The sequence below is a fragment of the Anabrus simplex genome, chromosome 9 (genome assembly GCF_040414725.1).
Source record: "Anabrus simplex isolate iqAnaSimp1 chromosome 9, ASM4041472v1, whole genome shotgun sequence".
Classification (NCBI taxonomy): Eukaryota; Metazoa; Arthropoda; class Insecta; order Orthoptera; family Tettigoniidae; genus Anabrus; species Anabrus simplex.
In genome coordinates, this window is record NC_090273.1 from 50,039,478 (window position 1) to 50,052,863 (window position 13,386).

The 13,386-nt window shown below is 38.8% G+C and overlaps 1 protein-coding gene across 4 annotated transcripts in view; it reads left to right on the plus strand.

Annotated features, from left to right (window-relative positions):
• Window positions 1-1,322: 1,322 nt before the first annotated feature.
• Window positions 1,323-13,386, plus strand: part of LOC136881281 (CUGBP Elav-like family member 2) — a 1,536,179-nt gene continuing 1,524,115 nt past the window's right edge. For 2 of the 4 annotated variants that reach the window (XM_067154070.2, XM_067154071.2), the window contains exon 1: window positions 1,328-1,491. In XM_067154070.2, the coding sequence (XP_067010171.1) occupies window positions 1,412-1,491 (80 nt within the window). In that variant the 5' untranslated portion in view covers window positions 1,328-1,411. Of the gene's footprint in view, window positions 1,492-13,386 lie in introns of all 4 variants that reach the window. The other 2 variants (XM_067154068.2, XM_067154069.2) reach the window with 2 other exon arrangements.

Consider the following 13,386-nt stretch of genomic DNA (forward strand, 5'->3'; position numbering starts at 1 on the left):
TTCCCACCTCAGCCATCCTTGAAGTGGTTTTCCATGGTTTCCCACTTCTCCTCCAGGCAAATGCCGGGATGGTACCTAACTTAAGGCCATGGTCGCTTCCTTCCCTCTTACTTGTCTTTCCCTTCCAATCTTCCCATCTCCCACAAGGCCCCTGTTCAGCATAACAGAAGAGGCCGCCCGGGCGAGGCACTGGTCCTCCTCCCCAGTTGTATTCCCCTGGCTCAAAGTCTCACGCTCTAGGACACTGCCCTTGAAGGCGGTAGAGGTGGGATCCCTCGCTGAATCTGAGGGGAAAACCAATCCTGGACGGTAAACAGATGAAGAAAGAAAGAACCTATTTATCACTCCTCATATTCTCAAAATCTGAAATCAAACTGAATACTCTTTAACACAGTGAGCGCCAAAACCCCTTAGCACCTTTTTGCGACTTGTTTAACGTCACACTAACACATCGAAGGTTTTCGGTGACTAAAGTATAGGAAAGGGCTAGGACTGGGAAGGTAGCTGCCGTGGCCTTAATTAAGGTACAGCCCCAGCACTTGCCTGGTGTGCAAATGGGAAACCACAGAAAACCATCTTCAAGGCTGCCGGAGGAGGGATTCGACCCCACTATTCAAATACAAGTTGACAGTTGCGCGACTCTAACCTCATTTCCAACTCGCTCTGTTGTGAACAAAATTTAAATTTGCTCACGTTTACTAATTAGGAAGGAATATTCATCTACAGAGAAGTTCAAATAACTCGCATCATATTCATGCACGACCTACTATACTTTCTTTCTTGATCCATTTACCCTCCAGGGTTGGTTTTTCCCTGGGACTCAGCCAGGGATCCCACTTCTATCGCCTACAAATAACAATGTACCGAGACAGTTCGCTAAGCTATCTACTATCTACTATAGCGAAATCAGTCAGTAACTGAGATACTGGGTTGCGCCAGGACTACTAGATGTCGCATAATCATAATATAAGAACCGACACACCGACACTGTCGGTTATTAAATTGCTTTGGAAACTGAAAAAAGAAAAATACTCCGTGCTTCCCAAGGCGTCAGTGCACACACTTTCGGATCTACTGCCTAAGCAGTAATACAAGAATGTGGTTTGTAATGGCCTTTTAAATTGTCAACTTCCTTTGCTTTGACATTCCCCGTTGACATGCTTTAGATGCAGTTGCCATATCTTTCCCCAGGAGTACTCTGCCTTCACCTGGTCGAGGACAGGTTCGCCTAGCATTTCATTTGTTTCCAACCGGGGGCGTCCAGTGCTGATGAAGAGTCGTGTCGTAGCCGTTTGACGATGGAAGTAATGTTTGTCGTGAATGTAATATTTAAGTGAATTCTGTGAATTTTTTTTACGTAGTAATTTTTTGCCGTAATAACAAAACCGCGGGTGTTGTGAACATAGAAATTATGTCATTCAACTGGATGACATTCCGAGTCTGGAATGCTGAGACGAGAATTATGTGTGGAGCGCCAATTACTGCCGAAAGGTAATATTTGTTTCGTATTATATATTATGAAAACACTTATTGCATTTTATTTTGAACTTCGTCCCTTTTTAGTGATGTAACTAGATAATATACTGTGTGCGTGTGGTCGAGCGGCATTCGATTATTGGGATGATTATACTTCGAAGTCAATTGTGCCAGTTCATTTCTTTTAAACCTGAACGAAACTGTGAATAGTTTTACCAGTAACTGGTGTGTACAATCTTGTCATTCAAACTTATAGATGACGTTCTTATTTCACAGTTTAACCAACCCTAGATCATAAGGTAGTTAAAAAATGAAGGCAGTGGTGGGAGGCATAATAATAGCTACAAGATCGCGAATAATGTCTCTCCCCCCCTCTCTCTCTCTCTCTTTCTGTGTGTGTGTGTGTGTGTGTGTGTGTGTGTGTGTGTGTGTGTGTGTGTGTGTGTGTGTGATCTCTCGTGGACATACGAACTGCTATTGTGATGTGTTTTCTGCATCTCTGATACTTTAAAATTATTTTTCTTGAAGTGGGTCTGAAAATTACAACGGAGAAGAATCTTCCCGAGATAAATCTTCGTGCATAGAAATAATACCCTTCAACTTCGGTTTCCGTAATCTGCTGATCGTATACGTGCAGGACACACACAACTATTAAGGCTAGCAAAAGAGCCGGTAGTACCATGATATGATTCTAGCGATCTCTCATCACGGTGATCTGGGTTTGAATCCTACTCAGTGCATGTGGGATACTAGAGCTAACGTAATGTAGGTCTGAATTACACGTTGGTTTGTAAGTTTTAATGTCTTAAATTGCAAGTTAGCTTACTTTGCGTTTTCATCAGCCTGCAGCTATACTTTGTTGTTTAAGGTCATCAGTTTCATTCCTCTACTAAACAATAATTCACTTTTGCGAACATTAAGCATCAAGTCTTTACTGACATGAGATAATCAGTCTGACGCACTTCCATTGATGATACTGTCCGTATTTAGATACAGTTATTTCTACTCACTAATAGCTCCAATTTGGCCGAAGCTTCCTTTGAATGAACTGCTACTTATCGATTTAGTTTACTTTAACGATGTCATTGCGATTATTCACGAGTGATATTATATCCAAATTTCTGTCCCCTTCTTTTACAGTTAACGATAAGTTTATTACTTCATCTTTATATGCTTTTTAAAGACTTTGTGCCTTCAAGTTGGCAACTCATAATTTTTTCCACTTCCTCTAGGCATGTGATCAGTAATCATAATAAACATATTGACGTAATACAACAGCAAGAGCATAACAATTTTTCATGAACGAAATGTGTATTTTTACTGCGTATACCGTGTATTATTGGATTTTAATTATGATTCTTTACGGTCATTAATTGGTATTTTTTGTAACGTTGTTGAGGAATATAGTTGTAAACTAAAGTGTGTGGAAATATTTATAAAATTATATCAGATATGACAGAAAGTAACTTTTAATTTTATTTATTTATTTATTTATTTATTTATTTATTTATTTATTTATTTATTTATTTATTTATTTATTTATTTATTTATTTATTTCTTTATTTATTTTGTGTCGGCAGAAGAGGCCATAAAGATCTGTTTCTCTATAATTCCCTCAACACTGCCTGACGATACAAACGAGAGGTCACCAAAGGGACTCGGGTGGGAAATATGGGGAGAATAATAGTATAGTAATTGGAATAAAAATTAGGGTCCCGCAAACTTTTCATTATAATGTGAACATCTAACTTAGCCAGTCATACGAGAGCCTCGCAAGTGAATTTGAACTGTGCCAGTATCAGCTTAGATATGTGATCTACCGGGCGAGTTGGCCGTGCGCGTAGAGGCGCGCGGCTGTGAGCTTGCATCCGGGAGATAGTAGGTTCGAATCCCACTATCGGCAGCCCTGAAGATGGTTTTCCGTGGTTTCCCATTTTCACACCAGGCAAATGCTGGGGCTGTACCTTAATTAAGGCCACGGCCGCTTCCTTCCAACTCCTAGGCCTTTCCTATCCCATCGTCGCCATAAGACCTATCTGTGTCGGTGCGACGTAAAGCCCCTAGTAAAAAAAAAAAAGATATGTGATCACCGGCGAGGTGGCCGTGCGGTTAGGGGTGCGCAGCTGTGAGCTTGCATCCGGGAGATAGTGGGTTCGAACCCCACTGAAGGTGGTTTTCCGTGGTTTCCCATTTTCACACCAGGCAAATGCTGGGGATGTACCTTAAGGGCACGGCCGCTTCCTTCCCACTCCTTGTCCTTTCCTATCCCGTCATCGCTATAAGACCTACCTGTGTCGGTGCGACGTAAAACCACTAGCAGTTGTTAGCCTCCTGCAGCGGAGGATTGGATGCAGTGGCCTACACAAGCGGTATGAAGTTACCTGGTTTGAACTCCCCTCCTCCTTGAGTATTTTAACTAACTCCTCTTTTTTCATTGAATAATAATAATAATAAACTATAGGTACAATAAAATTGGTATTTATAAACTAAACGTTTACCCCAGTATATTTACCTTGCTAGAAATGTTAACCGTGTTACCTGTTTCAACATGTACAAACGATATTTTTCAGCACTGACCGTCTAGAAATATATTTCCGTAATATTAGTGGAAACACGAGGTTAAATGGATTGGCAGTCGTGAAGGTCTATACGAACTACTCTCGAAATTCAGATAATGTGTTGCATGAACTAATGTTTAATGGGTAGTGTGAATATGAGGATTTCATTAGGGGCTCGCTTAAGGGCTGTCGTAAATGCTATTAGATAATTGACTATGGTACGATTTACAAGTTAAGGTGCGAAACAAATATTGAATATTGCACTATTATCTGCGCACTTTTTAGCGATAGATTTACATTAGTGCTGAATCGGTCGACTTCGGTTATCTTCGAGATACGTATTGGCAACCTTTGAAACACACACTAAGAATCGCTTATGATCACTGTGCGACATCTGGCGTACACTTTATGTACTCGTACTGTTGTTGTTTACACAGCAAAGCCAAACTATACAATTCATGCTAGGAACAAGTTTCGCATCGAGAAATGTTGTATAGTATTACATATTGTGTGTGTGTGTGTGTGTGTGTGTGTGTGTGTGTGTGTGTGTGTGACACAGTTGTTGGCGTAAGATAATAAAGGTTTAGAAAATTCATATCGATCGGTCATATTATCGATTCAACTCAGATTTCATTTCCACTCAGTTGGCAGTATTACCGGAACCGGCAGCGCTCCCTCCTTACTCCTCAAACCAGTACAAAAATCTATCACTAAAAAGTGCGCGTACAATACATGCGACTAGGAGAGCACGTGTTAATCTTGTTTACAGGGTGATTGAGGAGTGATGACGTACGTAACGTCGATTTCACTACTACGCATGCGCGACGAATTTTCTAATTTAGCAATAACACAGCACAGATCATCGATAGTATTAAACGAATTAATGCATCGACGTATTTCGTAGTAGTGGAGTCCCATAACGCCACTAAATGGCTACGTCTTAAAATAGTGAATTTACTAAATTATACTATGTAGGTATTACTTAAAATTTCATGCTTAAAGCATTGCAAATAAATTCTTTTGACGTACACAAACATTACATTAATCGAATTGTTATTAGGGTAATATATTAGCCTACATTATTTTATTATATCAATTACTATTAGGCCTATTATCCAAGTGTGGCCTGATTCCAGTCGAAGACCGGGCCAGGAATGGAATGATGCCCGACCTAATTCCAAGTATTTGAATTGCGCCGAGTGGAGAGGTCTGCCATCCTACTCACGGGCGATGAATTGATGAATAAGCGAAAGAAGTAATGAAGTGGAAAGAACTGTGAAACTCACAGGGGGTTATGGGGAATCCAGGCGAAAACCTGTCCCACCTCTGCTTTGCCCAGTGCAATTTCATTAAATAAATAGATTTTTATAAATACAATTCAATTTATTATTATTATTATTATTATTATTATTATTATTATTATTATTATTATTATTATTATTATTATTATTATTATTGGATTGGGGATGCGATTAGCTGAGTGTCTTAGCTGCTGGTTTCCAACGCGAAACACTGAGATTCAAATCCCAGTCGATTCTGGGTCGAGGAACAAAAAGTTCGAAGCTTTGACTGTTCGAATACATGGTTAGTTAGAATTGGAATGTTGGGGGAATTATCGTGTAAATTCGTAAGTTAGTGTAGTGTAATTCGTTTAGAGTGGTTATGAAATGAAAATAAAGATTGTTACTTTGAAAATTTTTACTGAGGGGGGGGGGGGGGGGAGGGAAATACAGTATTTAGGCAATTATATTTTCAACGAGAGATGCATAACAATTTAAACGCCCAGTGAGTTATAAGTATTGTATTATAGCTTAATTCGTTTCACTAAGTTTTTTGGAAGTGTTATTCTTAATCTCGAGTCTTTTCTGACAGTATTAAGTACGGAAATCTAAATAATAAGTTTAAAACTGTTAACAATTTTACTGGTTTGAATAGATATACGATTGTCCTTATTTCGGCACGATTTTTCTTTGTGTCGCGAAATTATTTTCGAGGGTTGTTTGTCAGATTTAATTGCTTTAATACTCTTGTGCCCTGTTTTACGTTCAGTATTTACTTTTTTTTTTTCTTTTTGCCGTTTGTGTGTAACATCGCCATAAGACCTATCTGTGTCGGTGCGACGTAAAGCCAATAGCAAAAAAAAAAGCCTAGTACGTTAAAAACATTCTAGAACCCATTCTGGCAACTATAGGCTTCTTTACTGAGCCTATATAATTAAACTGCCGGTAAATAGCACCCGCCCACTCCCCCGCTTATGACATTCTGCTGTAACTAGTTAGGCTGAATGAGCGATAATTATGTGGATTTTGATTAATATGCACTTGGCGATTTTTCGAAAATCTCCACATTTCATTTATGTAAGCCAGTCATGGTCTATGGTTGCACGTGGTGTCCGTTAGCCTCGCATTATTTTCCTGAAATGTATCTTTAATAAACAGATGTTACTTTCCGGCGTCAGAATATCGTAGCCTGGGTTTCGTTGTATGGAAACAGGTTGTTAATTCTAAAGCAGTATCAGCCGAGAGGAACGGGATAGGAAAGCTGTTGGTATATAAGTTAGTTCCAACCTATCAACATTACAAATGAAAGCACGCGGAAGTACTGTTTTTCCCTCTCTTTGATAATATTCAATTAGCCAGCTATAGTTGATATTACAATCCACCCACACACCTAATGCAGTAGGCATGGAATCACAGAGTGATAATATGCTGCTGTAGCGGGGTAACCCAGGAATCAATTTTATTTTTGAACGCTATTTTCACAGTATATGAAACGGCATTACCCATAACTTCGTCACGAACTTCAATATTGGTGCACCCTGTTCCTCAACAAATCTTCCGAATTCAACTAATTCGTTGCCCTGACGTTCCTGACAATCTCTCGGCTCTAGGGTGGTGAAAATAGGGCCTTCAGCTGATCCCTGGCATTTCTTCAACTTACGTATGCCAATCTCTTTACTTTAATATTTTCTATCCGCCCTCTCTTGGTCAACTCTTGTTCTCTTCCGACCCCGGTGGTATTAGGTTTTCGAGGACTAGGGAGTCATTCATTTTTACGCCTTTCTTAGCTCTTGCCTGTCATTTACAAATGCCTTCAGTTTTCGAAGGATTGGACATCTTCCTGTGTTCCTCACTGATTAGTGTTAATAGAGTACATTATGGTTGCCTAGTTGTACTTCCTCTTAAAACAACAATCACAACCACCACCACTACCACTGCACCACATTATATTGTGGCATAGACCCAACTCCAGAAGGCGATTCCCGTTTAGGGCACTCAGCTGTTTAAGACGTGCTGTCAGGTCCTTTCACGAGTTTTACTAAAATTATTCTGACATTCATAAAATGCCACTGGTCAGATCATAATAAGCTTAATCAGTCCCCTTTTTGAGCAAGAGCGTCCCCTATTATCTCCACCTATCCACTCCCCTGTGCTCTTCTCATCGACAATAAATGACAGACAGCTTCAAGATATTCTACTACTGTATCTAGAAAATGGGCATCCTCTCCTCCGCTGTTCATCTCTTAGATACCACTTAGTTGCCATCTTCGTCCGCTTCTGAGGATAAGTTCAGTTCCATTTCTTGGACGATACCCTGTCTTAGGCATATCATATAAGCTCGAACTCGGGAGATGAACAGTTTGAATCTCACCGTCGACAGCTCTGAAGATGGTTTTTCGTGGTTTGCCATATCCGCACCAGGCAAAAGCTGGGGCTGTACCTTAATTAAGCCCACGCCCGCTACCTTCTCAGTCCTAGCCCTTTCCCATCCCTCCGTCGCCGAAACCCTTCGATGTGTAGTGCGACATTAAACAGGTCGAATTAAAAAAAAAGTTGTACCGGAGACAATCTTTCTGACATACACACCTGTAGACCTATGTTTGTTTCCATCATTTGCTGACAGATTTGAGATTAATTCATTTGTGTCTTTTTTGGGGACCGTCTCAGTACCACACGTAAGAAAAATTTGTAAATGATAATAATAATAATAATAATAATAATAATAATAATAAATATCATTGGCTCTGTCCGGTGGTATTTGAAGGTGCTCAAATACGTCAGCCTCGTGTCGGTAGATTTACTGGCACGTAAAAGAACTCCTGCGGGACTAAATTCCGGCACCTCGGCGTCTCCGAAAACCGTTCAAGTAGTTAGTGGGACGTAAAGCAAATGACATTAATTTAATAAATTATATCATATACGGTGTCAGTTCGAAAGACCTACATCAGGCTCTCTGGAGGCTACACGCCATTATTATTATTATTATTATTATTATTATTATTATTATTATTATTATTATTATTATTATTATTATTATTATTATTATTATTATTATACTAATTATAAAACAAAGAGTGATGAATAATAATCATAACAGTACGATATACATAAAACATGAAAGTAAAACCCACTCCATTGTAGAAGACAGTGATGAATTAAAAAATGTACGTTCTAGAGTAGCCTACATACATTAAAAGAGAAATGTAGAATAGTTAGTTATTCACAGTTTTGTAGTTTGAGAATAAATTCAATTCTTTTACATTTTAATGCCATGAAATATATCGTAAAGGTTTTCATTGGCAAGTCAAAATACTTATGCCAAGAATAAACGAAACATACACTTCCTACGAGTATTTGCCTTATTTTCGGTAACTGACGACCTCTGAAGGTTTAGGTAGAACGTACAGTATATCTCGACAGGAATATGAGTTCTTGATAACAAGGCTTCAGAGGTACTGGAAGTCCCTTTTCTGCAAAGGTAATAACGGTGCCTTTGAGGTATGCTGCAGTAACAGTGTATCGAATCATTGACTTGATTAGCATTTCAGACCGTGTGCTAATGGGCTAGGTTGATATTTTATTTGTGAATAGCGTTATTAGTGCATGCAATGTGCATATTAATGTTTGGAGCATCAATTAACTGTTGTATTTGCAGACAAAGAAACAAAGCCCTCATTAAGAGGTAAATTGGAACAGCGATTTGTGCCCTCATCTATTTATTAGTAATCAAAATAGGGCTCTGAGTCCTTTAATGTGAAAATACGGTCTACTTTGTCGTTAATGTATTGTGAACTCGTTACCGATTACATGTGCCTGCAAAGCAGCGGATGTTTTATTTTACAAAGGAACATTTGAACAAAACGTCATGAATTATGTTCTACCCGATGTAACCACTGATTTGTGAAGGCGACTGGCAGCAGCTTAAGAGATATGAGCGCACGTCAATTAACAGTAGCCAGTCAGTTCCACGGGCTGCCTATAGAGATTAGTGGTATTAATGGTGTGTCTGGCTCCGGATCTCAACTTCGCAAGTTGAAGACCGACATCCTTACCATTTTCTACGTTATTCCTAATTATATCAATCATGGTCGGCTCTGTCAAAATTAAATTAAATTTGAGAGTAACTTATGTTGCAAAGGTTTCTAAGGAAAGCGACGAAGTTTCAAAACATTATCAAGAAACCATCTCAGAATTATCAGCTTAGTGGCCTTCAGTTCACAGGGCCCTTAGTTTGATTCCCGGCCGGGTCAGGGGTTTTAGCCGCATCTGGTTAATTCGCTAGCTCGGGAAATGGATATAACATTTTGTCTTAATACATACCACCTGAAACCGCGGCGAGTTGGTCGTGCGGTTAGGGGCGCGCAGCTGTGAGCTTGCATCCGGGAGATAGTGGGTTCGAACCCCTCTGTCGGCAGCCCTGAAGAAGGTTTTCCGTTGTTTTCCAGTTTTGACACCACAGCCGCGACCTTCCCACTCCCTGTCTGTGTTGGTGAAACGTAAAGCAAATTGTAAAAAACACCTCATGTTAATCACACACACTTCAGTATAACCAAACCACAGAAACACGTAACGTCGAATACATCCCTTTACATAAGGTTGCCAAGGAGGTCCGGCCGTCAAACTGGGCCAAATCTACATTAAGTGCCGACCCAATTACACTGGGAAAAGGCCAGGAAAAAGGCTATTTTGAAAATGTTCCGTGGGGAACCTTGTTAATCCTGATCACGAATGATCGCAGCCCATGAATTCTTCCAAAAAATACCTCTCTCTCTCTCTCTCTCTCTCTCTCTCTCTCTCATGGTTAGTCCACACCAAAGTTGATAAACAATGTTAATGAAAACATTTCTCCACGTGCTAATAAACTTTTGTTAACAAACTTATTCAACAGTGTGTCCACAGCAACACCAAAATAGCTGTTTGTGAGGTGTTACTTTCCAGACTGTCTGACTAAATTTACAAACATATATATTATATATAAAACTGCCTTTATATTGCAAAATCTGAATATCTGCATTTAAAATGGAAATTATGAAAATTAATATTCATTATATAAAATACACACTCGTTGGACCTTGTACTCGCACTTACTTGTTACCTGCTTACTTACACATACGTTATTTGAAGGGTGCCAGCTGTCACTCAGTAGGCCTACAGCAATAATAGAATGAGACTCTTGACTATCTCTAGGGTGTGGGGTAATAAGCTTACTTTTGACAACATACCATATAAGTTCTGGGAAAAGGAGATTGGCGTTCGGTTTCCCCATTAATTTTGAGGTTAATATATTTTACTGTTAATGAAATAAAACTATGAATTCGTTTGATAGAACAATATTTATTCTTTAAATAATATATAAAAAAAATAGTGAGTCTTGTTGCGATAAAACAGATGAGAATATGAAATTATGACATTGCAACTGAAAGAAACTAGGCATGAATTTGAATTCTTCTTGACCGGACATTTAACAATTTATACGAAATATTTCCCTCACTGATTCACTTGACTGTACCTTCAACACTTTGAGTGTAATTACGACGTAATCCATTGATCTGGTGTTTACTGTAGATGTGTCACGCCTAACTTGGTGATACATCCTTGTGACTGCTTCTTCTCCATATCATCTGACTTCTTTGTAAGTCAATATGGTATTACCTCTTGGTAGGTCCTGGGTTGCCCTCTCTGACTTCATGGTAAGCCCTTACGTTCGTGTCTTCCACTAAGTGACGGACCAACCATTTGGTCTCACTCTCTCAATGACCAATAATTACTGGCTCACTGAGTCTTCACCATCTCTCGTTCACACTGGTTGACTGACCAACTAAGGCCTCTTGATCTAGTAGACTTCTTCACTGTACTGCATCCGTATAACTAATGACTGACGCTACAATATGCATCCACCTTATATAGACGTTGGTTGACACAGGTACGTAATCTCCAGAAATAACACTGACATACTCCCACCTACGCGACAGCTATTACATACAGTGGTGAAATAGCCCGGAGGCGGCTAACTCCGTGAGCGCATATCTAAATAAATACAATGCCGTAGCCATGGCGCGGCGATGACTTGGCAGAATCGCCACTAATCTTGCACAATGTCCCAACGTCACACCCAATCTCTGATATATACAACAATTCTCACTGTACAGGTATTGAGTGTTACTCTACACATACGTATATATGCATACATCAAAGTACAATCTTGCAAGCAACAGGCAATTGCAAAATCGAATTGAATAAAACGGATAATTACAATAATAGTAACAATATCACAGATAACATAATAATACGGACATAATAATAATAATAATAATAATAATAATAATAATAATAATAATAATAATAATAATATTAATAATAATAATAATAATAATAAAATACAGATAAAATCATACAATAATAAAAATACAGATATCATCTTGTAACGGGATTTGAACCGTTACAGAGGTTACAATTGATAGGGTCAGGAAGAAGAAAATACTTACAGCTGCAGCTTTCATTATGTTGGTGAGTACAATGAGAGAAAAGCGCAGATGCGAAGTGTGGGAAAGAAAAGTACTGGAAATGAAACTACATAAAAAAACACAGCTAAAAGAATATCATACCGAATTAAAGGCACTGTATATTAGAACTTCCGCTTGCGATTTGATAGTTAATTCTTAGAAGAAATAAGAAATTGTCGTATTCCGTGCTGCGAATCTGCGTGGTCAAAATTGCCTCCTTGCGCATGTGCGAACCGAAATTTTAACGAAAACACGAAATGTTAATGAAAAGTTTCATTAACAAAAGTTAAAGAAATTTTGTTTATCAACTTGCTCGGAAAGTTAATGAACACGCTATTTAGTTTATTGACATACAAAAATGTTCATTAACACTCTTCATTAACAGTGTTTATTAACAAAGTTAACGAAAACACCTTGGTGTGGACGCACCTTTAAAATTATGAAATGGTTGCGGTGAAACATTTTGCAAGCAAAAGCTTAGTATTATTTGTCCCAGTACCTATAAAACAGAAAACAATCTAGTAGGTATGCTAGCATTAGTCATTTTTATTTCACCGAGCGAATTAGTTGCCCAGTACAAGCCGTGTAGCTGTAAGCTTGCATTCAGGAGATCGTGGGTTCGATTGCCACCATGGGCAGCATTGAAGATTGTTTTGCGTTTTTTCTTATTTTCCCACCAGGTAAATGTTAGAGCTGAAACCTGTTTTAAGGCCACGGCCGCTTTCTTTCTTTCTTTCTTTCTTTCTTTCCAATCTCCTTTTGAATCGATTCGTTGCCAGTGTGGATTTAATAGAATAAGGTAGTGGACTTACATTAGTTCATATCTTGCACTTAACGTTCGTGTACCCTGTACTTTAAACCAATTAACACGAATTTTGTATCGTAGAAATATCGTGTATCAATTTTCATTGGTATTCACGAAGAATTTTCACAAGGACGCATTATTTTAGATAACATAGAGTAAGGAGGAAAGCGATGACACTATCGATAAGCATTCGCACATCGTTTCGAGTGACACGGATCCGACTACAGTAACTTTGCGCCAGTATTTCAAATGACAATAGGGAGTGCATATTGCTCCAAATTCCCATAAAAGGCATCATTGAGTAAAGTCAGCCGATGTGAGAAAAGAAACATCTCAGGATTATACATTCTTAGCGCAATGTAAGTGGATACACGAACGTATTCTTTAAAAAAATAAGTAAACGACACAAAGGTTTTCAGAGGGCGCTAAAATGATCTCTAAATGAAACACTGATAATTTTTAATAGTTTGTCTCCGTCATTGTGGTATTCCTAATTGATTAAATCTTACTAAAATGTGCAACTACAAGACAAGCAAAGGTCATAGGCTATCCAGGTTCCACCATAAACGAACGTTAGAACACACGTTCGAAATCAGATGTAGGATCGAGAGAGTAAGAAACGCCTACTGTAGTGCTGCGACAGAAGAGGAGGTCCAAACTTCTGAAATGTGGGTGTGGCTCTTGTGACCTAGCATGTCGCGAATGAGAAGGTTGTAATTCCTAGAATGAAATCATTCACCTTCAATAAATTGATGATGCTTTGT